The sequence below is a fragment of the Oncorhynchus clarkii genome, chromosome 7 (genome assembly GCF_045791955.1).
Source record: "Oncorhynchus clarkii lewisi isolate Uvic-CL-2024 chromosome 7, UVic_Ocla_1.0, whole genome shotgun sequence".
Taxonomy (NCBI): Eukaryota; Metazoa; Chordata; class Actinopteri; order Salmoniformes; family Salmonidae; genus Oncorhynchus; species Oncorhynchus clarkii.
This window is the reverse complement of record NC_092153.1, coordinates 55,024,582-55,049,127: the sequence shown is the minus strand read 5'-3', so window position 1 is coordinate 55,049,127 and position 24,546 is coordinate 55,024,582. Positions and strand designations below refer to the sequence as shown.

Sequence of the window (24,546 nt, the reverse complement as noted above, 5' to 3'; positions counted from 1 at the left end):
CCCCACAATGACAAAGCAAAAAAACGGTTTCTAGAATAAAAAAAATAAAATAAAAAAAACTGATATGACATTTACATAAGTTTTCAGACCCTTTACTCAGTACGTTGTTGAAGCACCTTTGGCAGCGATTACAGCCTCGAGTCTTCTTGGGTATGACGCTACATGCTTGGCACACCTGTATTTGAGGAGTTTCTCCTATTCTTCTCTGCAGATCCTCTCAAGCTCTGTCAGGTTAGATGGGGAGCGTCGCTGCACATGTATTTTCAGGTCTCTCCAGAGATGTTCGATCGGGTTCATGTCCGGGCTTTGGCTGGGCCACTCATGGACATTCAGAAAATTGTCCAGAAGCCACTCCTGTGTTGTCTTGGCTGTGTGCTTAGGGTCGTTGTCCTGTTGGAAGCTGAACCTTCCCCCCAGTCTGAGGTCCTTAGTGCTCTGGAGCAGGTTTTCATCAAGGATGTTTTTATTTTACTTTTATTTACTGTAACTAAGTCAGTTAAGAACAAATTCTTATTTAAAATGACGGACTACCAAAAGGTAAAAGCCTCCTGCGGGGATGGGTGCTGGGATTAAAAATAAATGAAATAAAAATATAGGACAAAACACACATCACTACAAGAGAGACAACACAACACTACATAAAGAGAGACCTAAGACAACAACATAGCATGTTTTAGAGGTGTTCAGAACAAGGTTAAGGGCAGAGAAAGCTTGTTGGACATTAAGAAAGTTTTGTTGTAGAGCGTTTAACACAACATCCGGGGAGGGGCCAGCTGAGTATAAGACTGTATCATCTGCATATAAAAATGGATGAGAGAGCTTCCTACTGCCTGAGCTATGTTGTTGATGTAAATTTAGAAGAGCGTCAGAGAGGAGAAACGGGTTAAAAAGGTCAGAGATGGGCTTGTTTCCTTTCACTTTGTCATTATGGGGTATTGTGTGTAGATTGATGAGGACATTTTTTATTTAATCCATTTTTGAATAAGGCTCTAACGTAACAAAATGTGGGAAAAAATCAAGGGGTCTGAATACTTTCCTGAATGCACTGTACACTATGTCTGTCTCATATGTGTGCTGAATTGTGTGTATGCCAGGTGTGGGAGGTAACCTGGTAGCGGTGCAGGCCAGTAGAATCTCCACCTATCTGCACATGAATGGTATCCCCATGGGAGACCCTGACCCCAACCCCAGGAAATGCCCCACCCCCTGCACTTCCTTCTTTGGTTCCAGTGAGTATTGATTAGTTTCATAAAAAGGTACAATATTGACTGATATTGACTTAATTGATTTCTCTCTCTTTCCCAGATGTGAACTCTCGTTCAGCACGGGTGCTCTTCCTCCTGGTTGCTCCAGGTCACCTGGTCTTCCTCTACACCATCAACTCCATGCAGGGAGGACACACCACGCTAACATCCATCTTCATAGCCTTCTACATGGCTGCTGCATTACTGCAGGTACACACACACACTCACACCCCCACACACCTTCACCCCCCCTCACCACTCACCCTCTCTGTCTCTAGGTGTTGATCCTGTTGTACCTGGCTGACTGGATGGTCCACTGGATGTGGAGTAGGGGGATGAACCCTGATAACTTCTCTATTCCTTACTTGACGGCCCTGGGAGATCTGCTGGGGACCGGCTTCCTGGCCCTCTGCTTCCATGTCCTCTGGCTCATTGGAGACAGAGACACTGACGTGGGAGACTGAACACACACCTGGACAGCATACATACACAGCATCAATTCGGGCTCACCGGAAAACAACCTGAACAACTGAACTGTACAGTATCTCCCTCTGGACATCGGAACAACTGAATCACTTTCAGACCCAGACCTCAACCCTGACCCCTTGACCTCCAATCTCCCCCCAAACCCCTCCCCCTGGGTCACAGACTATGCCATTTTTTCTTTATTTGACTAAATAAGAGTTTTACTACTATTGTTTTTATTGTTATTATGATGACGATGATTATGATTATTATTGTTAATAGTGAATTTGATAAGAATCTATATCTGTTTTACCATTGGGTGGGTGAATCCTCATTATTTTCAATGGGGACATTCTCCCTTGGGCCAGTCACATTGGCAGCATTTGTAAAGATGAGCTCAATCTTAAAGACTTGAAATGAAGACAGACAGACAGACAGCAAAAAAAAACTCACACAAGCCTAGAATGCTTAATCACCAAGTGCTATACGTATAAAGAGATTAATACATTTTTAAGGGACCCTTCCAATTTGCCTTGCCTTGAGAGTAGTGATTCAGTGGGGGCAGCTCCACAGGGGCCCGGACCAGAATGTAGAGACCTGAATCCGCTTAGGTAACAACCCCCCAACCCTGTTAAAGGATGACTGAACACTAACCTGAAAAGAAACAGGAAGATTTAAGTTGCCCTTAAGCACAGATCTAGAATCAGTTTACCCTCTCCAAATCCTAACCTTAACCATTGGGGAGGGATGAAAACATAACTGACCCTGTATCAGTGGTAAGAGGCAACCTCAACCTAGTCCATGGACATAGGTCCTGCCAGATGGTACAGTCAGGTACCACATTATGTTTCATAGGTCACCAAGGAGGTGCCAGATCGTACTGTCAGGTGCCACATTATGTTTCATAGGTCACCAAGGAGGTGCCAGATCGTACGGTCAGGTGCCACATTATGTTTCATAGGTCACCAAGGAAGTGCCAGATCGTACGGTCAGGTGCCACATTATGCTTCATAGGTCACCAAGGAGGTGCCAGATCATACGGTCAGGTGCCACATTATGCTTCATAGGTCACCAAGGAGGTGCCAGATCGTACGGTCAGGTGCCACATTATGCTTCATAGGTCAGCAAGGAGGTGCCAGATCGTACGGTCAGGTGCCTCATTATGTTTCATAGGTAACCAAGGAGGTGCCAGATCGTACAGTCAGGTGCCAAATTATGTTTCATAGGTCACCAAGGAGGTGCCAGATCGTACAGTCAGGTGCCACATAATGTTTCATAGGTCACCAAGGAGGTGCCAGATCGTACAGTCAGGTGCCACATTATGTTTCATAGATCACCAAGGAGGTGCCAGATCGTACGGTCAGGTGCCACATAATGTTTCATAGGTCACCAAGGAGGTGCCAGATCGTACAGTCAGGTGCCACATTATGTTTCATAGATCACCACCAAGGAGGTGCCAGATCGTACGGTCAGGTGCCACATTATGTTTCACACTCAGTTGGAGGGTTGTTTTTTAAATTAAAGTCAACCCCAATTCTTGCCAACCATGTCCTTAGTGGTCCTTGAGTCCTCAACGCTCAATAGCAAGGTTTCAACACCTCCTTGTTGTCCCATGAATCCTCCTAAAGGGCTACGATTGTGACATTTCTTCATTTACATTTGTTTCTTCTTTGTTTTCACACAAACACTTAGACAGAAAATTGTGCTTTGTTTGTCAGGCTGGCCATCTGTTTGTGGCAGCCTGTTGGTTACACACACACACACAAAACTCTGCTTATCGCTGGATTCACTGACGTTAGAGTGGCTTTACTGGGAGGCCAGAGGGAGGTCAGAGAGGGTAGGGACAGAGCTCTTATTGAGACAGAGGCCATTCCAGGTGACATCCTATCTAGTGCAAGGACTTAGGAGCATATGTTAAAGGGTGGGGTAAGTTATCCACTTGATCACACTGCTGCCTAATGCTGTAGTGACAAGACCTGTTTGGTGTGTTCTGATTAGAAGGCTTTAATGGGCTTCATTAGTTAGTGAGGAAAGACAGGATGTTGAGGGAGGAATTGTCAAACCAATATCGCCTGCTTAGGAATATCATGCAAACATCTCGCTCGCTCTTTCTGTCTCTCGCTCTCTCAAGTTTTCTCAAATGGTACAAACAACATCAGCAATCTTCTGGAGTTGAAGCAACTCAAGGCCTGTCCATGCTGACTACCACACTTCCTTAATGTCTGTTGTGCATTGTACATACACACTGTGCAGCTGACCTACAATATCTGCCACAGACGCCATGCTTCAAAATGGCCTCCTATCCTACCCACATTAACATACTGTCAGTATAGACACTCTAATTCTCGTAAGCAGCAGAGCCCAGCTTGATGGTGAAATGCATGTGTTATCATCTGATGCTTTGTTATCTGGTGTTAAATTTATATGTTGTTTTAAGGGGCCAGCAGAGTGCATGTGCAGGGCACATAACATGAATATGCAAAACGTGTGCATTATGAGTTAAGTTTCCTTCTCTTTAAAAGATAATGTATCCTTCTTAGGTTTGACACAATTTACAAAGTGGAAGTTGTGTCCGTTATTAGATGTATTCTTTAAGTTCATAATTTTTCTTAATCCTTCTGTGATCTTATGTGTTAGATAATGATTATGTCATGTTTATGATTGAGAGCCCCAGTGGGGTTTAGTGTCACTGTTGGAAAGTACTGTAATATACACACACAGGCACCAGAGGGCAACATTGTCATATGAGTGAATATGAGACAGTGCTGATAGTGATAGAGGCTGTTCACTATTAGCGTCATCTAGATTATAGAACCTGTATCCAAGATTCTAAAGAACCTGTGTTTTCTAGATTCTAGAATTTGTATTTTCTTGATTCTAGAATCTGTGTCCATGATAGAATTACATACATTCTGGATTCTAGAGCCTGTATCCAAAATTCTATTCTAAAACCTGTCCTCTGTATTCTTGAGGCGGAACCCTGGATCTAGAACCTGGGTTCTCTCTGCTGTCTTACTGAACCTGTGCCAGCGTTCTGCCCCAGTACGGATATGAGGTTGTGAATACTTCTTCAGGGGAAGGAATGCTTTGTCTATTTATTTTTAGATGCACACAAAGCAAATTGTATATACTATATTTATTCTATAAATAAGGTGTTTATTTTTCATTTAATTTTGTCTCGGTTCTGTCGCTGTTTTTGTAATTGTTCATCCTTTTTTGGGTTGTATCCAGCCAGTAGAGCTTCAGCGCTGTCGCGGTAGATTAGCACCTAGCCTAACAAACAACAGTGTGGGTGCCTAATATCTGATGAACCTCACACACCTTACACCCCCTGCCCTCGGGCAGGGACCCAAACATAGAAGGCCTTAACCTATCAGGAACCAAGCTCAACACATAGTAACCAATCAGGAACTAGGCTCACCACAGAGTAGAATCTCTCTAATTAGCTTTTATTAATAACTAACATACCTTTATTTGATTTTGTAATGTAATGAATGAATAAATAGTCTATGAGAGAGGCTGCATGGTTGCAATGGCTGCAGTGTTTGGGAATCACTAAGGCCAGAACCTTCAATTGAGAACATAAATGAATAGATGGATATTGTAAACGCTCTGGCTCTGACTAGAACAGACTAGTGGTCAGACAACACAGAGGTATGGATGGATCATTTCTCTATAACCACATTCCTCAACCCTCACCTCCCAGACACACACACACACACACACTACTAGCACAACATGTCCATAGAGATATATTGGTTACACACACAAACACAGACGCATACACTGTATTTGGAACTGTGTGCTCCCCCTGCTGTCCCCCTCTGTAACCCTGTAACTGTAGTGGGGTTCACAATCTGCAGGACTTTATAAATTGCTGGAAATAAAGGACTATATTATTTTGTACCACTCTTCTGTATTGCTGCAGTCTTCTGTGAGTCACTCTGTGTGTGATTGTATGGGGGGCTATACCTGAATTAAGAGAACCTAAGAGCTGGACGTCAAGTATGTGTGTGTGTGTGTGTGTGTGTGTGTCAGGTGCGGTTATGCCTTTCTGAGGATACAATGTATCATGGATATGGGGCAATGAGTGGCCTTGCTCACATATCATACAAAGGTCAGAGTAGCTTTATACCTCTCTCTTTCGCTGACACACTCACGTTTGGTGCTTTCAGCTGTTTCACAAACAAAGACACACACATACACCCTGAGTCCTGGTTCTCACAGTCATATGAGAGATATAAATGTCTGAGCTCTGAGCTCATATTGAGCACTAAGTACAATGTAGCAGCTGAATGTTGTGAAGACACCTGATGTGAGTCCCTATAATCAACCACAGTAGATATGCATTTGTATAGAGAAGGAAAACACTTATAGTATACTACTATAGGCACATTTTATGAGGTTTTATTAATTAATGTATTAATTGTCCTCTACAATAACTGCAATAATTAGAATGTTACATGTTTATAAATCAGGTCTCCCGGGTCCCTCATGTGAAAAGATGTGTCATCTCAATGAGAGATTTGATAAATAATGAATAGAGTATAAAGTACGGTACCTGATGTAGAGTAAGCAGTGTATCTAAGGTACAATCAGAAGTCATACATACACAGTCATCACACTAGTGTGCTCCTCTACAAAGCTTTAAACTAAACTAACAAAACATGTCAAATGACACAGAAAGACAAAAACATTATACATAGCTAATCAAACTTGTCCCATTAGTATAAATATGAATATATAAATGTGCATAAATAATCATGATTGTGTCATAAGTGCCATGTTAGTAACAAACACAACAGAATAGATATACAAAGGTGAAAGGCTAAATCTGCTGTGTACATATAGCAGTACACAGACAGAGACTGTTATAGCCGCAGAGCAACAGAGATGAACCTGTAGTATCTTCCTCTCATACACAGTCATAGCTAGGCCTACTCCTGAGGAAGTGGTATATGCCGAAGACGTTGATGTCGATGAAAGTAGCCCCCCGCACCGCTCTGATTCAGAGGGGTTGGGTTAAATGTGGAAGAAACGTTTCAGTTGAATACATCCCGTTGGACAACTGACGAGGTACCCCCCTTTACCTTTCCCTTCATAAGAGGACGTGGTATACAAGAGGACGTAGTATACAAGAGGAAGTGGTATTGTAGCATAATCAGAAGGAGGTTTAGGAGTGTACTGTAGATGTAAACCAGTTATGTAGTGTTCATGGAGGGGAGTTGGGGAATTTGGTGAGAAGAGAGGGTTGTGTGTTGCCTAAACAGGAGATGAGCAGGGGGGTTGGCGGTGCTTGAGGGTCTCTGGCTTGTAGACACAGATACTCGTGCCTCTCCACCTACCCCGCCACCTTCCCCTCCCACTCCTACCCCATCTCGCAGCAGCTCATTGGACGAAAGCTGGGCACAGAAGGAATTGACCACCTGCAGCACATGGGATGGGCTATGTCCACTCTTTCTGCAGACATCCAGAGTGTCCATCAGCATCTTCCCCAGAGACCTATGAGAGACACCCTGCCCAGAGAGGATGAGAGAGAAATGTCAGGGTGGGAAAGGCTCGACTCATACACAGGTCTTTACACACACTATACCACTAGGTGGCACTACAAAACTAGAAAGGCTGGTATAACAAAAATCAGAATGTTCCGAGGACCTGTGTGTTTACTGTTCTTGCTTGTGTATACAGTATATGTGTACCTTGATGCGTAGCTGCAGTAGCAGTGTTAGTGTGTCTGTCAGTTTCTCCTCCAAGAGTGACAGACGTACTCTCTCGGTCTCCACCATCTGAACCTCCAACCTCAACCCCTCCACCTCCTCATGCCTCTGACAGTGCGCGTGTGCGAGAGAGAGCGAGAGAGTGAGAGCGAGAGAATGGTAATATTGTAAATCTCCAAAGTAAGCTTTGGCAGTATATGTACATTTGACATCATGCAAATAAAGCAAATTGAATGGAATTGAATTGAGAGAGAGAGAGAAAAAGCAGAAGTCAGTCAATGAAGAAACAATAATATATACACAATAAAAAAATGGATAGTGAGCTGTGCCAGACAGGCTTCCATTAGTCTGCTTGAATAGAGCTAAAACAGTATTAGTTGTATCTAAAGTACTCTCACAGACACCATCTGCTGCATACTTCAGATATGGTAAACAAGGAAATGTATCTATAACTGCCTCCCACTGGCCACTAGTTCTCTATATGTTCCAGGATCAATTCCAAGTCTTACTTTTTTTCTTTCTCTTTGGAGGGAGCTAAATAAAAATGGAATTGGCCCTAAGAACCCCTCTAGTTCTCTCTCACCTTCTCTAACTCGGTCTCCCTCTCCTCCTGATAAGTGTGACCTCTGCGGCCCCACCCCCTGGGGATCATGAGGAGGTCATTGCCATGGAGATTGTTCTGGTTGTCAAGGAGGAGGTTCTGGGAGAGTAGCAATTGGTGGGATGTTGTATTCTGACACCTGGAGAGGAGAAGAGAGTCAGCTACAGGTGTGTGTGTATGTGTGTGCGTGTGTGTATGTGTGTTGCACTCACCCTTTACCACAGTTGTGCAGTCTGTTGATGAGCCTTTTCACCTCCAAAAGGCAACACTGTCCTTCCTCCCTCTCCTCCTTCCTCTCCCTCTCTTCCTCTTCCTCGTCCGAGGCAGCTCTCCCCTCCACCGCTCGCTGGAGGCAGGTGTCGTCCATGGGCTCTCGAGGCGGTGAGGCGTGGCTTCCTCTGCAGGTGCACTGTGATCTGAGAGGTCAAAGGTTAGGCACAGTATGAGTCAAATCAAATCAAAGTGTATTTGTCACATGCACAGAATACAACAGGTGTAGGTAGACCTTACAGTGAAATGGTTACTTACAGGCTCTAACCAATAGTGCGAAAGAAAAAGGTGTGTGTGTAGGTAAGTAAAGAAATAAAACAACAGTAAAAAGACATTTGAAAATAACAGTAGCAAGGCTATATACAGACACCGGCTAGTCAGTCTGATTGAGGTAGTATGTACATGTAGATATGGTTAAAGTGACTATGCATATATGATGAACAGAGTAGCAGTAATGTAAAAGAGGGGTTGGCGGGTGGTGGGTGGTGGGACACAATGCAGATAGCCCAGTTAGCCAATGTGCGGGAGCACTGGTTGGTCGGGCCAATTGAGGTAGTATGTACATGAATGTATAGTTAAAGTGACTATGCATATAAGATAAACAGAGAGTAGCAGCAGCGTAAAAGAGGGGTTGGGGGGGGCACACAATGCAAATAGTCTGGGTAACCATTTGGTTACCTGTTCAGGAGTCTTATGGCTTGGGGGTAAAAACTGTTGAGAAGCCTTTTTGTCCTAGACTTGGCACTCCGGTACCGTGTAGAGAGAACAGTCTATGAATGGGGCGGCTGGGGTATTTGACAATTTTCAGGGCCTTCCTCTGACACCGCCTGGTGTAGAGGTCCTGGATGGCAGGCAGCTTAGCCCCAGTGATGTACTGGCCGTATGCACTACCCTCTGTAGTGCCTTGCGGTCGGAGGCCGAGCAATTGCCGTACCAGGCAGTGATGCAACCGGTCAGGATGCTCTCAACGTTGCAGCTGTAGAACCTTTTGAGGATCTCAGGACCCTTTTTAGTTTCCTGAGGGGGAATAGGCTTTGTCGTGCCCTCTTCACGACAGTCACTATGTTTTTGCACGTTCATTTATGTGTGTGTTGCTGGTGAGTGTGTACACTACAGTAGTAAAGGTATCTTATGTTTCGTGGTGAGAGCATTACAGCTTCACTGTCAGCCAAGCTGTTAAACCATTGCAGATACCACTACCAGAGAGAGGCAGGGCCAATGACTTACCCCACTAATGACTACCTTACATTTCAACAGTCATAAATGTGTCCTCAATGAATAATACTTTGCCGTTTATGTGGTTAATATACTGTATCAGCAGTGTAGAGGACAGAACCTATGCTGGGTTGTTGCTATGTTGTTGCTGTTGGTGATATAGAGTTCAATATTAACCAAACATAATCCCATTTATTCAGACCCCTATGTGCCAGTGTGGTGGACCTCCAGGCCTAGACTTGGGGACGGGGGTGTTGTATAATCTACCTGTACTCTTGAATGTCTGTTTCCAGCTGTGTGACTCTGCTCTGGAGCTGAGGGACGTTCTGAGCCTGTTTCTGGATCAGTCTCACCTTCTTGAGACCCTCTCTGAGAGCCTCCCTCGCCTCTTCTGTTCTCCGCCTGTCAATCAAACAATCAATCAGTCAGACAACAAACCAATCAACCAGCCATTCCATTAATCAATCAACCAATCAACAAAAAACTCAGTCAACCAAAACCAACCTGATCTCAGCATTCTCCTGCCGTAGGCGAGACTCCACCCCCTCCAGCCTGCGAGCCTCACCATATGCCCAGCCAAGCTCCTCCTCCAGCCGCTGGTTGAACCTGATTGCCTCCTCCAGCTGTCCGTCACGTGAGGAGCGAATCAGCTGCAGCTCCCTGAGGATAGGGTCTTTGGAGCCCCGTCTCCCTGCTACCCTCTCTTCCCCCACCCCGCACCCTCGGCCCTGGGGATTTGGGATCCCTTCTTTTGGGGGGTTAGGTGCACCCCTCTCGCGTCCCTGGGCATTTGGAATTGGTATGTTTGAGGGTGTATGTGTGTTTGAAGTCGCTACATTGGAGTGGTGCATGGTAAGCCTGGCTGGGCCCCTCTGTCGTAGTAATGCAACTTCCAGAGCCAGGCAGCGAGCATCGCTGCCCTGTAGAGCAGAGCGCAGGTCCTCAACCAGCTCCCTCAGAGCCACACACTCGGTTTCTGTCTGGCCTAGAGGTGGGAGAAATGAGGATTGTCCATTAGGAAGGGTGTTAGTATCCTCAATTGGAGATAACACATGAGGAATCCTTCCTAATGAGTGAGCTCAGCAGACAGTGTAGCAATTGAGGGGTGAGGGCAGCTGGAGCACAGCAGTTTGAACCTGCAACCATAACCAAAATTCAGACATTTTAGAGTCCAGTAGCCAATTGCTTACCTGTTTTATGATGTAGTTCTGATGAACCCGTTTCACGGTTGTGCGCTTTGGGCACAGGCCTCCTCCCGGTTTGTTCTCTTGTGAGGTCGAAACTGACACATTTCCGTCGCCTGACCCGCGGCCACCGAAGCCGAATCTCGCGCTCAATGTGCTCGGTCTCCTCTGTAACTGGGAGGCGCATGACCCCAGTTGCATCGCGCTCTCGGACGCGGAAATAACCACATAGCCGCGAATGGAAGTCCCTAAAGGCCAGCTCGCGAGGGAGCCCCGAGCAAATACCTTGACCCTCCTCATCATCTCCCTCCTCTTCCTTCTCTCCATCCCTTGTCTCACTTTCCTCTCCGGTAAGCCCCAGCACTGAGCAAAGCACAGTGAAATCCTCTGCCGAGACCACGTCGTCTTGTTTGGGGTAAACCAAGTGGTGAAACACCTCCTGGAGGTACTGGTCAATCCCCGTGGCCAGGACCACTATTTCGTTCTCCACGCCGGGGTCGGGGCAGTGATGGTGGGCCAGAGCGCTCCGCAGCCACTCGCTCTGCCGCGCAGCCCTTGGAGAGGACTGGAAAGATGGCGTCGCTACTGTACCTCTTGAGCGCTTCATGGTAGGGACGAGGTGTTTTGCCACCTAATTATATGATAAAATAATTCCCTACCCAACACCGCTAAAACATGTCCGGGGCGCGAGGAGAGAACCTGTTCATCCAAGTTGTAATACAGTGGTTTCCCAGTTCATTCACTTAGAGCGAGAGATCCCAAACTTTCCACTAAAACGCAGGTATATATCTAATAAGATTAAAATACACCATCGACCTCACGTAGCACTTATAATGCTCTAACGTTTCGTCGTATATTAGATCTTTAGCATCCAAGTCGTGTCTTCACATTCCGTGAAGACTTCTATCTCCCTCAACAGCAAAGTGTGTGTGTTGTGTTGTGCACGCCAGGACTCGGACGGTGAAATCCTTCAAGACACGATTAGGCTCCACCCGCGCAGAGCTAACTGTGTGTGTATACTGTATGTGTGTCTGTGTGTGTGCGCATTGGCGTCATGCACCCAGCAATTTGAGGGGACACAAAGTAGGTGTGGGTGGCTGGGGGGGTACCCACTTCCTTAAAGTTGAGATTTTTTCTTTTTTCAAACACCTGAAACAGCTTTTTTCTGCAATTACAGCTATACTCATTATGCTTAATTCTATGAAAACACACACATATATATATATATATATATAATATTATTATTATTATTATTAGTACCAGTCAACATTTTGGACACACCTACTCATTTAAGGGTTTTTCATTATTTTACTATTTTCTACATTGTAGAATATTAGTGAAGACATCAAAACTATAACACAAATTGACTTTTACCAAATAGGGCTGTCTTCTGTATACTACCCCTGCCTTGTCACAGCACAACTGATTGGCTCAAACGCATTAAGAAGGAAAGAAATTCCACAAATTAACTTTTAACAAGGCACATTGAAATGCATTCTAGGTGACCTACTGTACTCATGAAGCTGGTTGAGAGAATGCCAAGAGTGTGCAAAGCTGTCATCAAGGCAAAAGGTGGCTACTTTGAAGAATCTCAAATATACCATTTATTTTGATTTGTTTAACACTTTTTTGGTTTCTACATGATTCCATGTGTGTTATTTCATAGTTTTGATGTCTTCACTATTATTCTACAATGTAGAAAATAGTACAAATAAAGAAAGCCCTTGAATGAGTAGATGTGTCCAAACTTTTGACTGGTCTAGTATATGTATATTTTTCTGCATGTCTAAATATACCTCTTGAGTTGTCTGTATCCTCCTGACTAATGGTTCAAATTAAATCAATTAAATGTGCTTCCCTGCATCTCTGCTAAAATCTTTGTAAAAGGTTCGTAGTAGTTACTTATGAGGTTGGGAGATTGGGAACCTATCTGGGCTAAAACCCAACTTCATAAAATTGTGAGGTGGCTAATAGTATTACAGAGAAACAACAACAACATTTTTAAACAGGAAGAATCCGAGGGGGCACGAGCCCCTGTGCCCCCTATGGGCATGATGCGCATGTGTGTTGTGTATTGGATAACAGACCTGGATCTCATAGTGTCCTGTTCACTAAATGTATGACACACAGAGATGGTGTCCCTCCGTTCAAAGAAAGAGAATAGAGCTAATTGAGTCATGAGGTTTTTTGTTTCAGTGCTACAACCTGTGTATTAGTCACTTCTACTCAGGGTGCGACAATCTGACAGGTCACCTGATAACCAAACACATCAGAGAGACACATGCCAACACTCACTGTCACCCAATCAACACACATACACACACACACACACACACACACACACACACACATACACTTTCAGCTAAACTTATCACGTTCTTTCAGCTAAACGTAAGACACACATTCTCCCACTCCCAGTGAATCCCAGAGGACACCAAGCACCTCTGAGCGGAAATACCTTTCCTCACCCTCATGTCTACTCATCACATACCTGACAGCTACAACATGCATGTGCATGAGTGCACACACACACACTCACACAACCTACTCTAATTTCAGCCTTAATGAGTTTGCTGTAACATCCTACCTATGGAATGAACCTTACCAGGAAAAAAATCCCTATTGTGCTAGGGTCATAAGATAAGAGAGAGGCACACCTTACACACACACGAACACACCGGCTGTAACTAATATACAAGTCTGTGAGAGGTGAGTCACCTGGCTGCGGTAAAGTCATTCATTCTTCCTTGACTCAGCGACACTTGTTTTGTCTTTACTTCTAAAAGTATGGAGTTCCTTTTCTACAGCTCAATTTCAGTTTCAGATTCAATGTGACGTTAGACACGCTTTGATCACATTTTTTATATTTTTCTGCTTTGTAAAGGAAGTTGAAGTTGAATATGGGTTTATTAAGAGTCTGGAGTCAGTTATAGCAAATCCATCCTGTTTATCTTTTTATAGGAATTAGCCTAGTGGTTAAGCGCATTGGGCCAGTAAACTGAAAGGTCACTGGTTCAAATCCCTGAGCCATCTAGGTGAACAATCTGCTGATGTGCCCTTGAACAAGGTACTTGACCCTAATTGGATAAGAGTGTCTGCTAAATGACTGAAATATGGAGTTGTTTCTGTTTTGTGACCTCCCTTCAGTGATCAGGACATCTGTCCGTCCGCCTGGCCTGTTTACTGTAGTGTTGTTTACTGTTGTTGTGTCTGGCAGGCCATCTAGTGGGTGATGTCAGAGGTCTGGTCCGGGCTACAGTGGCCTACATCTACAGTATTACATCCCCTGATAATCACAGACACTCTGCTATCTGGCATCTCAGAGAGAGGAACACACATAGACATAGACCCTCACACACCCACCCATGTTCAAATACACACACACACCAACTCAAGCACACACTCACACGAAGACAAGATAAACGGATGACCTATTTTATACGGACAAGTGAAGACATGCAGTAGCTCCATCTACCTTTCTCTGTCTAACTCCATCCCTCAGTCTATCTGTCTCTCTTTTTACCTGGATGTGGGGAGTTTACTGAACTGGACATTCATCAGAGCAATTCCTTTCATCTCTGACATGGGAAAGGTCTGACTGAGAGCTAAGTGAGATCACAGATCTGCAAGTAAAATCACCATTGGATCCAATGGCAGCTAACATGGTTAATCAGTTTGTGACTTAGTTTGGTAGAATTACAGTGCAATGCATGTCCCATCATGAATGATTCTCTCAAGGGGTAATGGGGTGAGAGTTGTCCGCTGAAAGAAAGAAAGAAAGAAAGAAAGAAAGAAAGAAAGAAAGAAAGAAAGAAAGAAAGAAAGAAAGAAAGAAAGAAAAAAAAAAGAAAGGAATAAAGGGGTAAAGAAAAAAAGAAAGGAAAAAGAAAGAAAGAGGCAAGTGGAAAAAAGAGAGAGAGAAGAAGGAGGGAGGTGTCCCATAGTGCTAGCGAAGGAGATTCAGCCAGTAATTCCCAGCCTAAGGGCTCTTTCTGAGAAGATAATCACATTACTGTACAGGGATGGGCTACAGTTCAGAACACAGACACTCCCCCACACACACACCCCCAAATGCATGTACACAAACATGCACACACAAACACACACACACACACACACACACACACAAACAAACAAGCACACGTACACACACACGTACAAACACACGCACCATGCCACCCACAGAGAAGGGCAAACCCCCTTCAGCCTGTTAACCATTACCTGTCAGAGAGAAGCTGGGGGGGGTTAAACCTGTTGACTCCCAGCTGTCACTCATACTGTACCAGGCCAGTGGTCCCAAAACAACTTCTAGCCCCTCCCCTTAGCCCCCACCCCATCAGTGTTGGTAGACATGAAAGGATCCCCCAGCCTGGACACATGCACACACACACACACACACACACACACACACACACACACACACACACACACACACACACACACACACACACACACACACAGGTCTCTCCTCCTGCAGGACCCAGAGCCTGCAGGCTAATTTGTAGCTGATGTGTTGCTGGGGAAGCACAGCTTTGTCCAACCCAGTGGAGAGTAACAGTCCATTCAGGCCTGCAGTGGCTCTAAGCCCTCACCACACAGCTGCTGTCTGTTTAAGGTGAAAAGGCCTGGGCTGCAAATGAAAGGACGGAAGACAAACGAAGAGGTAATAATGGAGGAAGGGGTGGAGGAGAGGGAGTAGAAGAAGGGGGGCATGGGGATGGAGAAGAGTCGGGGAAAGAAGAACAGAGCAGTGTGTGTGTGTGTGTGTGTGTGTGTGTTTGTTCTATGAGATAATATCAGTCAGTTAACATGACCTTAATGAAATATGAAGCCTTTATGTGCTTTATGTGCTTGTTTTGATGTCATAAATGCTTCAAAATTCACTGATAGAGATTACCTCATAAATTAGAACAAAATGTACTGTATAAGATCTCCTAAACCTGTGTATACCACAGACCTTATTATCGGCGTTTATCAAAAAACCCTCCAAAAACCCCATTCATTTCTCCATAGGCTTTGAACACCAAGCCATGACGGAGTTAGCCTCCGTTAGTGCTTACAAAAAGACGCCATTACTATTGCTGTCTATTAAATGGGTTTGAGTTAAGTCTTTGTGTTCACTACCATATGGCCCACTGAGTTCAACAATAGTTCAAGATATGCACAAACACTCACGTGGTCACTTACCCAGACCTCACACACACACACACACACACACACACACACACACACACACACACACACACACACACACACACACACACACACACACACACGCACGCACACACAAACGCACCTACACAATCGCAGGCTCCCTCCCGCGACCACATGCTTATTATTTTATTATTAGTTGTTACAATAACCCTATAGCTGCCCTCCCACTCCCCTCTCTCCCCCTCCCTCAGTCAGAGCCCCTATATCTGTGCACTGACCCAAACCTAGGAGAGTGCCAATGCCCAAACACACACACACATCCCAACACACATCCTAATACACACACTCACTCCAGGACACCAACCGCATTCTGATGCCCTCCGTGTTTCAGCAAACTGTGTCATGTCAAGGTCGAAGATTCTTACACAGTGTGTTGAAGGTGTGTGTGAGAGGGAACTTGTTGATTGTGTCCCTTCTGCCCTAAAGACACTGTCATGTCCTGACCTTAGAAAACCTTTTATTTCTCTATTTTGGTTAGGTTAGGGTGTGACTAGGGTGGGTAGTCTAGTTTTTCTATTTCTATGTTGGCCTGGTATGGTTCCCAATCAGTGGCAGCAGTCTACCGTTGTCTCTGATTGGGGATCATATTTAGGCAGCCTTTTCCCACCTGTTTGTGGGATCTTGATTTTGTATTGTTGCTTGTTAGCCCTACACAGCTGCACGTTCATCTTCCACGCTGCACCTTGGTCCAATCCTTCCAATAACGAACGTTACAGACACACTCTGGAACTTTAGCGACTTCTAAGCATTTTTCAAAACTCCCACTGTGGACTGGGTGTGTTAATGTGTTGTTCATACATGCATAATCTACAGTATGAGCAGAATTATTGTCTTACCTCAATTAACCACAAAATCCTACATTTTAAAGCAACTGTTTTTCTGGAAGCTGTCCTATGCCATTTTCCCTACATTTTCCCATAAGGGCCAGCCCCCTAGCAATTTGAGTTCAATCAATGAGCTTCAGCCCCTCACCATTTGAGTGACAGCTAGCAAGAGGCACATGATGCACAGACAGCAGAGAGCGAGAACAATAACAATGACGTGGTGCTGAAATCTTGATATAATGTATGTGATGTAGTACCAATTTTCAGGGACCACTTTTGGCTCATGAGTGCTACTTTCAGAACTACAAGCTAAAAAGTATACAAAGTACCGGAGAATGTCTTTAACTTGCTTCCTTTCCTTGTCCATCTAGATCACTGATCCTGTATTGGGACTCTCTCCTATAGGAGCGGCCTTAAATCAGCACATGTGGCATGCGAGAGACATGAGACTGGGACTGAACTGAATGAAGCTCATAAATGTCATTACACTTAAATCACTGAAACCAACAAGAAAACAAAGGGAGGGGTAGGGGGGGTAAGAAAGGGAAAGAGAGGGAGATGGAGATTAAGCAGTGCAGGTTGGGTTGGAGCCCTTCTGAAGCAGAGTGTGTGGGTGAGGTGGGATCCCCATTCTGGCAGGTTCAGGATAGATAGGAGAAAAGTAAATGAGACAGACAGAAGGAAAAGGGAGGAAGAAGTTAGTTCAAGTTGAAATGGCAGAGTGTGTTAAAGAAGAGTAAGAAAGAGAGTTGGGGAGAGAGAGCATGGGCTATCCATGGGGTAAGAGGGAGGGCACAGGACATAAAGGCATACAGAGGAACTAGTGAAAAGGGGTCCCTATAAAAGTCCAGAGCTCTGTAAGGTCCAGATGGCCAACATAGCTTGGCAGATGCTTTGTATAACATTAGCATGCCTTGATACACAATAGGACAGACTTATAACATGTTTACAGACACAATGTTTGTTTTAAAGTGTTGTATTGTGTAAAGACTTGTTGATTAGCTATGCATTAGACATATATTTGTCTGCATTGTCATACCCAGCTCAGATATGACTGTATGTGAAATTGCATGCTTGTCCTGTATGAAACCACTGTAGTTAGTTTGTCTTTACCCTGTAAACCTGGATATTTCAGTCTGGTGACCTATTAGCAGTGGATACAGTGGCTTAAAACAATGTCCCAACATTCTAATAAGCCACTTCCTTTATAAGCAGGGGTTTCATGCACCACCAAAACTTGAGGGGCCACAAAGTATGTGAGGATAGCTGGGCAACTAGCTCTCACAGTCTCATGTCAGAATTAGACATTCATCCATGTTTCTCAAACATCAAATTTTAAAGTTGTTGCAAGTGTTTAAGGTTAAGTTTAGGCAATAACTCTGAAAACTTAAGGTTGGGCATTAACTCTGAATGATTACAGTAAGGGTTAAGGTTTGGGACAGGGTTAAAACAAAAATTTAAAAAACTGGATTTGAACTTTGGTTTCAGAGGCAGAGGCAGATCCTTATCCCCATTCACGTCCACAATGCCCTAGTAAAACCGAAACCTACTTGAAGGTAACAGCATTCACTGTTGCCCCTAGTGCCCGGTTTCCATGTCATCTCCCAACCTCCTCAGACATGGATGGACGTCGAATACTGACTTGTATCACGGGTGACCTGGCTGGGCTGGGGGGATGGTCTGGAGGGGTGCTACTGTAAATATGTGTAAAAAAAAAGCTTCAAGATATATTCTAGATATAGGACAGAGACACTTCAAAATCTTATGATACATATTGTGACTGTCCTTTTTGACATTTATGAATGTGTTATTCTATGGCGTGTAGTAGTTAAGGCCAAATTCAATATTTTTTTTTATTTTTATTTTTTATATACAGTACCAGTCAAAAGTTTGGACACACCTACTCATTCAAGGGTTTTCTTTATTTTTACTATTTTCTACATTGTAGAATAATAGTGAAACATCAAAACTATAACACATCGTGTAGTAACCAAAAAAGAGTGAGATTCTTCAAAGTAGCCACCCTTTGCCTTGATGACAGCTTTGCACACTCTTGGCATTCTCTCAACCAGCTTCATGAGGTAGTCACCTGGAATGCGTTTTAATTAACAGGTGTGCCTTGTTAAAAGTTAATTTGTGGAATTCCTTTCCTTCTTAATGCGTTTGAGCCTATCAGTTGTGTTGTGACATGGTAGGGGTAGTATACCAAAGATATCCCTATTTGGTAAAAGACCAAGTCCATATTATGGCAAGAACAGATCAAATAAGCAAAGAGAAACGACAGTCCATCATTACTGTAAGACATGAAGAACAGTCAATGCAGAAAATGCCAAAAACTTTGAAAGTTTCTTCAAGTGCAGTCACAAAAACCATTAAGCATTATGATGAAACTAGCTCTCATGAGGACCGCCACAGGAAAGGAAGACCCAGAGTTACCTCTGCTGCAGAGGATAAGTTCATTAGAGTTACCAGCCTCATAAATTTGCAGCCTAAATAAATTGTTCACAAAGTTCAAGTAACAGACACATCTCAAAATCAACTGGTCAGAGGAGACTGCGTGAATCAGGCCTTCATAGTCGCATTGCTACAAAGAAACCACTACTAAAGAACACCAATAAGAAAATACTTGCTTGGGCAAAGAAACATGAGCAATGGACATTAGACTAGTGGCAATTTGTCCTTTGGTTTGACGAGTCCAAATTTGAGATTTTTTGGTACCGTGTCTTAGTGAGATGCAGAGTAGGTGAACGGATTATCTCCGTGAAGTTCCCAAGTGAAGCATGGAGGAGGAGGTGCTTTGCTGATGACACTCCCTGATTAATTTAGAATTCAAGGCACACTTAACCAGTATGGCTACCACAGCATTCTGCAGCTATACGCCATCCAATCTGGTTTGCGCTTAGTGAGACTATTATTTGTTTTTCAACAGGACAATGACCCAACACACCTACAGGCTGTGTAAGGGCTATTTGACCAAGGAGGAGATTGATGGAGTGCTGCATCAGATGACTTGGCCTCCACAATCACCCGACCTCAACCCAATCGAGATGGTTTGAGATGTGTTGGACCGCAGAGTGAAGGAAAATCAGCCAACAAGTGCTCAGCATGTGGGAACTCCTTCAAGACCGTTGGAAAAGCATTCCAGGTGAAGCTGGTTGAGAGCAGTGATGGAAAAAGTACACATTTTTCATACTTGAGTAAAAGTAAAGATACCTTAATAAAAAATGACTCAAGTAAAACATTACTTGAGTAAAAGTCTAAAAGTATTTGGTTGAATATACTTAAGTATCAAAATAAAAGTAAAAATAATTTCAAATTTCTTATATTAAGCAAACCAGGTGGCACCATTTTATTTTTTATTTTCCGATAGCCAGGGGCACACTCCAACATTCAGACATAATTTACAAATGAAGCATTTGGGTTTAATGAGTCTGACAAATCAGATGCAATAGGGATGACCGGGGATGTTCGCTTGATAAGTGTGCCAAGCATTCAAAATGTAACGAGTACTTTTGGGTGTCAGGGAAAATGCATGGAGTAAAAAGTACAATATTTTCTTTAGGAATGTAGTGAAGTAAAAGTAAAGTACAGCTACACAAAAAAACAACTTAAGTAGTACTTTGAACTATTTGTACTTAAGTACTTTACACCACTTGTTGAAAAAATGCCAAGAGTGTGCAAAGCTGTCATCAAGGAAAATGGTGGCTACTTTTGAGAATCTCAAATATAAGATATATTTAGATTTGGTTACTACTAAATATATACTTTTCTGGTTACTACATGATTCCATATGTGTTATTTAATAGTTTTGATGTCTTCACTATTATTCTCAATGTAGAAAATAGTAAAAAATAAAGGAAAACCCTTTTGACTGGTACTGTATATATATATTTTTATACCAAAGGGGGTCCTAAAATTCTGAATCAAAGAGCTAAGTTACATATAATATGACCTTAAAACAATTCCATATGTCAGCTTAGAACCCCCCCCACCCCTCATCGATTTTTCAGCATACATATTGCGCTGTCTGTATTCTCCTGATTGTTGATTCATTTTTTAAAGGAACTAAATATGCTTCTCTGCATCTCTGCTGTCACGAACCGGCTCGTAGCCCGTAATAAAAAGGGAGACAACGCAGAGATCAAGGAATGACAAAAATATATTTATTAACTAAACTATATACAATTAACAATGGTGTGTGTAGTTAGTAATCCGTAGTGCAAGTGAGTGGATGCGTGCATAGATGGTGAGGGGTGTTGAGAGGTGCAAAATACCACAACCAAAAATACATTGTGTCTACGTGGAGAGAGTCTCCTCAATGAATGGGTTAAAGGTGTATTTATCCCTGGGACACACCAGAGCCCAGGTGTGTCCCATTTTGCTGACAACCTTCGTGGCTCTGCCCACCGACATCCTATTAAGGAAAACAGCAAAGAGAAAGAATTCGGCAGACAGAGTGGGTGGGTGGTCACACTGCTAAAATCTGGGTAAAAGATTGAATGGAATGTGAATCTAATTCACTATATTTAGTTATCGCTTGCGTTTCTAAAGTCTAAGATAGTAAGACAAGTTAGCTACTCTAACTTGATTAATAGCCTAAAATGGCTTCTTGGTAGCTAGTTATGAGGTTGGGAACCTATCTGGGCTGGCTAAATTCATAAAATTGCTAGGTGGCCAGTAGTATTACAGAGAAGCAACAACTAGAATTATCATTATTATTTAAACAGGACAGAGCTGAGGGGGTACGTGCCTCTGTGGCCCCCATGGGCATGGTGCCTCTGTTTACAAGGACTGCATCAAGGCATTTCCAAGAAAATGTATTTGCTCAAACATTGTATTTATTGTACTCACAAAGTGTCCAAGTTTGTCACACAGGTCCTTTGTTAGTAAGTGGTTATACCGTATCCTGTTGTTTATACTGTTTGGATTTATATCATTGGATTTGCTGTTTAGTTCATCCCTTTTACCATAATAATTGTTGTGCCTTTTGGAGTTTGTTTGCCATCATTAACACTTACCAACAAAGGAACTTTGACAAACCTAGACATTTTCTGATTACAATAAATATGAGGTTTGACTCAACCAATAAATGACATGTCATGCTTTTTCTTGGAAACGCATTGAAACAGTCCTTGTAAAGGTGTGTAAAGGAAGTGGCCTATTAGTATGTTGGGGACATTATTTGACGCCACTACGAAAGTTGAAAACTGTTTCTTAAGGCATCTTTCTAGCAGCAGGCTCCTATCACATGTTAGTGACACTATCTCAAAGCCTTTAAATACACCTCAAACAGCAAACTCACACTTGGCTACTTGGTGTAGAAATAACCATTAAAGGGAGATTCCACATAAATAAAACCGTTTTCATTCAATTTCTATAGGATAATAAATCACCAAAAAAACTTCTAAACACATTTTGTTCAACATACAAAATGGCTCTAACATTGGCTTTACAAATCAGTCCTTGACTCCCTAGAGTTTAGAAGAAAGCTGTGGTTTGTATAAAATGGACAGCATGTACCTGTTTGAACTGACTGTGCCATGGTAAATGTAGGCAGTGAATGACCCTACCAACCCTGTGTGTGTGTGTGTGTGTGTGTGTGTGTGTGTGTGTGTGTGTGTGTGTGTGTGTGTGTGTGTGTGTGTGTGTGTGTGTGTGACAGATTAATGGTACTCTGATTAAGTGATGACATAGCTAATCATTAACTGAGCACCATCTAAAGACCATCTGTCAACTCTACAATAGAGTTAGATCCCCCAGTCAGTTAGATGTGTGTGTGTGTGCTTGTGTGTGTGTGCTTGTGTGTGTGTGTGGATGCGTGTGTGTGTGTATGTGCATGCATGCATGCAAATGTGTTTGTGTGTGTACCGTGCACTCCCCCTTTACCACAGCTGTGCAGTCAGTTAGACGTGTTAGTGTGTGTGTGTGTGCTGTGTTTTTATCTTTGTCTTTTTGAAAGTGTGTTTGCATTTGTGGGTCAGCCATTATGTGATCATGTGTGTGTGCATGTGAGTGTGTGCATGAGCCTTTGCGTTGGTATGTCACCTAGTGTTTGACAGTGTGATTGCATGTGTATAAATGAGCCATTCAAGACTTATGTCGAGAGGCAGAGATGCACTACTTCCCAAACACACCCATTCAGACTCACAATCTATCAAACTTAAAATGTGTGTCAACATGCACTTTGACATGAGAAATTGGGTAGGGCGTGGAGAGGGACAACTGAGTTTAGTTTAGAATGGAGGAGTTGCTTCATTGTGTGTGAGTGTGACTGTGTGTGTGTGTGTGTGTGTGTGTGTGTGAGAGAGAGAGAGAGAGAGAGAGAGAGAGAGAGAGAGAGAGAATGTGGGAATGTAAACATTTCCTCATGGCTCAGATATTCATGGAACGCTGGTGCATTTAAGCTTTGAGCTGCCCCACCTGTGCAGGAACCTGTGCACACACACACACCAGTGGAGGCTGCTGAAGAGAGGATGGCTCAAAATAATGGCTGAAATGGCGTGTAATGTCTGGAATGCAGTGAATGGAATCAAACATATAAAAAACATTTGATACCATTCTATTTACTCCATTCCGGCCATTATTATGAGCCGTCCTCCCCCATCAGCCTCCACTGACATACACTCTCTCTCTCTCTCTCTCTCTCACACACACACACACACACACACACACACACACACACACACACACACACACACACACACACACACACACACACACACACACACACACACACACACACACACACACACACACACAGTGGCATGTCCAGTACATTTTGAATTGGGTGGCCAAGGTGGGGCACAAACCCAGTTTAGGGGGCCCATAATAATTTGAAACTTAATCGATGAAAGGTGGATTTGTTCAATATAATAAGTTCAAAGCAAGAAATGCATCAGCTTCGGTTTGGTACATTTCCCTGTGCAAATAAATCATAAATCAATTCCAAAAGTCTTATTACAGTGTTTGCATTCAAGGCCAGCATTTTATATAAGGGTATTAGCATACAGCAGTAAATTCACTTGAAAGTGACATCCAGGGTGTGAATTACACCATGACATTTGGACGGTCACAATCTTTTTAACGGGACCTCCCTTTTTATGGGATTTATAGTAAAGACATGTAAAGAAATGTATAAAAAAATATTAAGTTTTAATGTGTCATGAACACAACCAATCAAGACATTTTGATCTGATTGTCAAAAAAGTGATGGTTTTTGTTATACTTAATTAATTTTGTGGAAAAGGTAAGGGGTCTGAATACATTCCAAATGCACTGTAAATACAGGAAAATCTATTTCTTATTGCACTGGGCATTTAAAGTATATATAATTATTGTGTGTATATATCTGTGATTGATTTAGTGATTGTAAAGGGGTTGATAACAATGTCAGTCTCCGGACTTAAAACTAATTGAAGATGACAGTTGATAAGCGCAGATGAAGGATATCAAGGATCTGGAAGGATTCTATATGAAGGAATGTTCTGAGATCTTTATCAATGTGTTCTCATATAACATTTTAGAAAAAGGTTCATTGCACGTATCCTCGCAAGGTGAGGTATTAAAAGGAATTGAAAACAGGGGTGTCAATAATTTTGACTCCTACCTTTTTTTAAGAAAATCTTTCTCTAAACAATTGCTTTAGTATAAAATAATATGAATTCCCACATTTTTGGCATATAATTCAGCTCAGTATTTGCTAAATCTTTATTAAGGGTGTCAATAATTTCAGACCCCATTGTATATTGAATGCAATAACATTGCTTGCACTGGTAATCGCCTGGTTTTTGCATTACAACACTGACACCCACT

At 43.0% G+C, this 24,546-nt stretch overlaps 2 protein-coding genes across 2 annotated transcripts in view; one reads left to right on the top strand and one right to left on the bottom strand.

Annotated features, from left to right (window-relative positions):
- The window catches only part of LOC139413480 (solute carrier family 41 member 1-like), a 45,098-nt gene extending 39,478 nt beyond the window's left edge, over window positions 1-5,620 (top strand). Inside the window, exons 9-12 of the mRNA XM_071160935.1 lie at window positions 1,095-1,229; window positions 1,306-1,454; window positions 1,523-2,882; window positions 3,095-5,620. Coding sequence (XP_071017036.1) covers window positions 1,095-1,229; window positions 1,306-1,454; window positions 1,523-1,708 — 470 coding nt within the window. The 3' untranslated portion in view covers window positions 1,709-2,882; window positions 3,095-5,620. The remainder of the gene's footprint in view (window positions 1-1,094; window positions 1,230-1,305; window positions 1,455-1,522; window positions 2,883-3,094) is intronic.
- Window positions 5,621-6,099: 479 nt separating this feature from the next.
- On the bottom strand, window positions 6,100-11,651 carry LOC139413479 (EF-hand and coiled-coil domain-containing protein 1). Its single transcript, XM_071160934.1, has 7 exons — window positions 10,703-11,651; window positions 10,017-10,497; window positions 9,780-9,914; window positions 8,240-8,443; window positions 8,010-8,166; window positions 7,409-7,534; window positions 6,100-7,225 (listed from the first exon to the last, which is right to left on the bottom strand). The coding sequence occupies exons 1-7, from the start codon at window positions 11,301-11,303 to the stop codon at window positions 6,911-6,913; spliced, it is 2,019 nt and encodes a 672-aa protein (XP_071017035.1). The 5' UTR covers window positions 11,304-11,651; the 3' UTR covers window positions 6,100-6,910.
- Between the last annotated feature and the right edge of the window lie 12,895 nt (window positions 11,652-24,546).

Excerpts from the sequence above, each read along its gene's own strand:
- LOC139413479 (XM_071160934.1), bottom strand. The coding sequence starts at position 11,303 with ATGAAGCGCTCAAGAGGTACAGTAGCGACGCCATCTTTCCAGTCCTCT. Across the intron at positions 10,498-10,702 it reads AGAACTACATCATAAAACAG|GCCAGACAGAAACCGAGTGT; the intron begins GTAAGCAATTGG and ends TCCCACCTCTAG. Across the intron at positions 8,167-8,239 it reads CTGCACAACTGTGGTAAAGG|GTGTCAGAATACAACATCCC; the intron begins GTGAGTGCAACA and ends TCTCCTCTCCAG.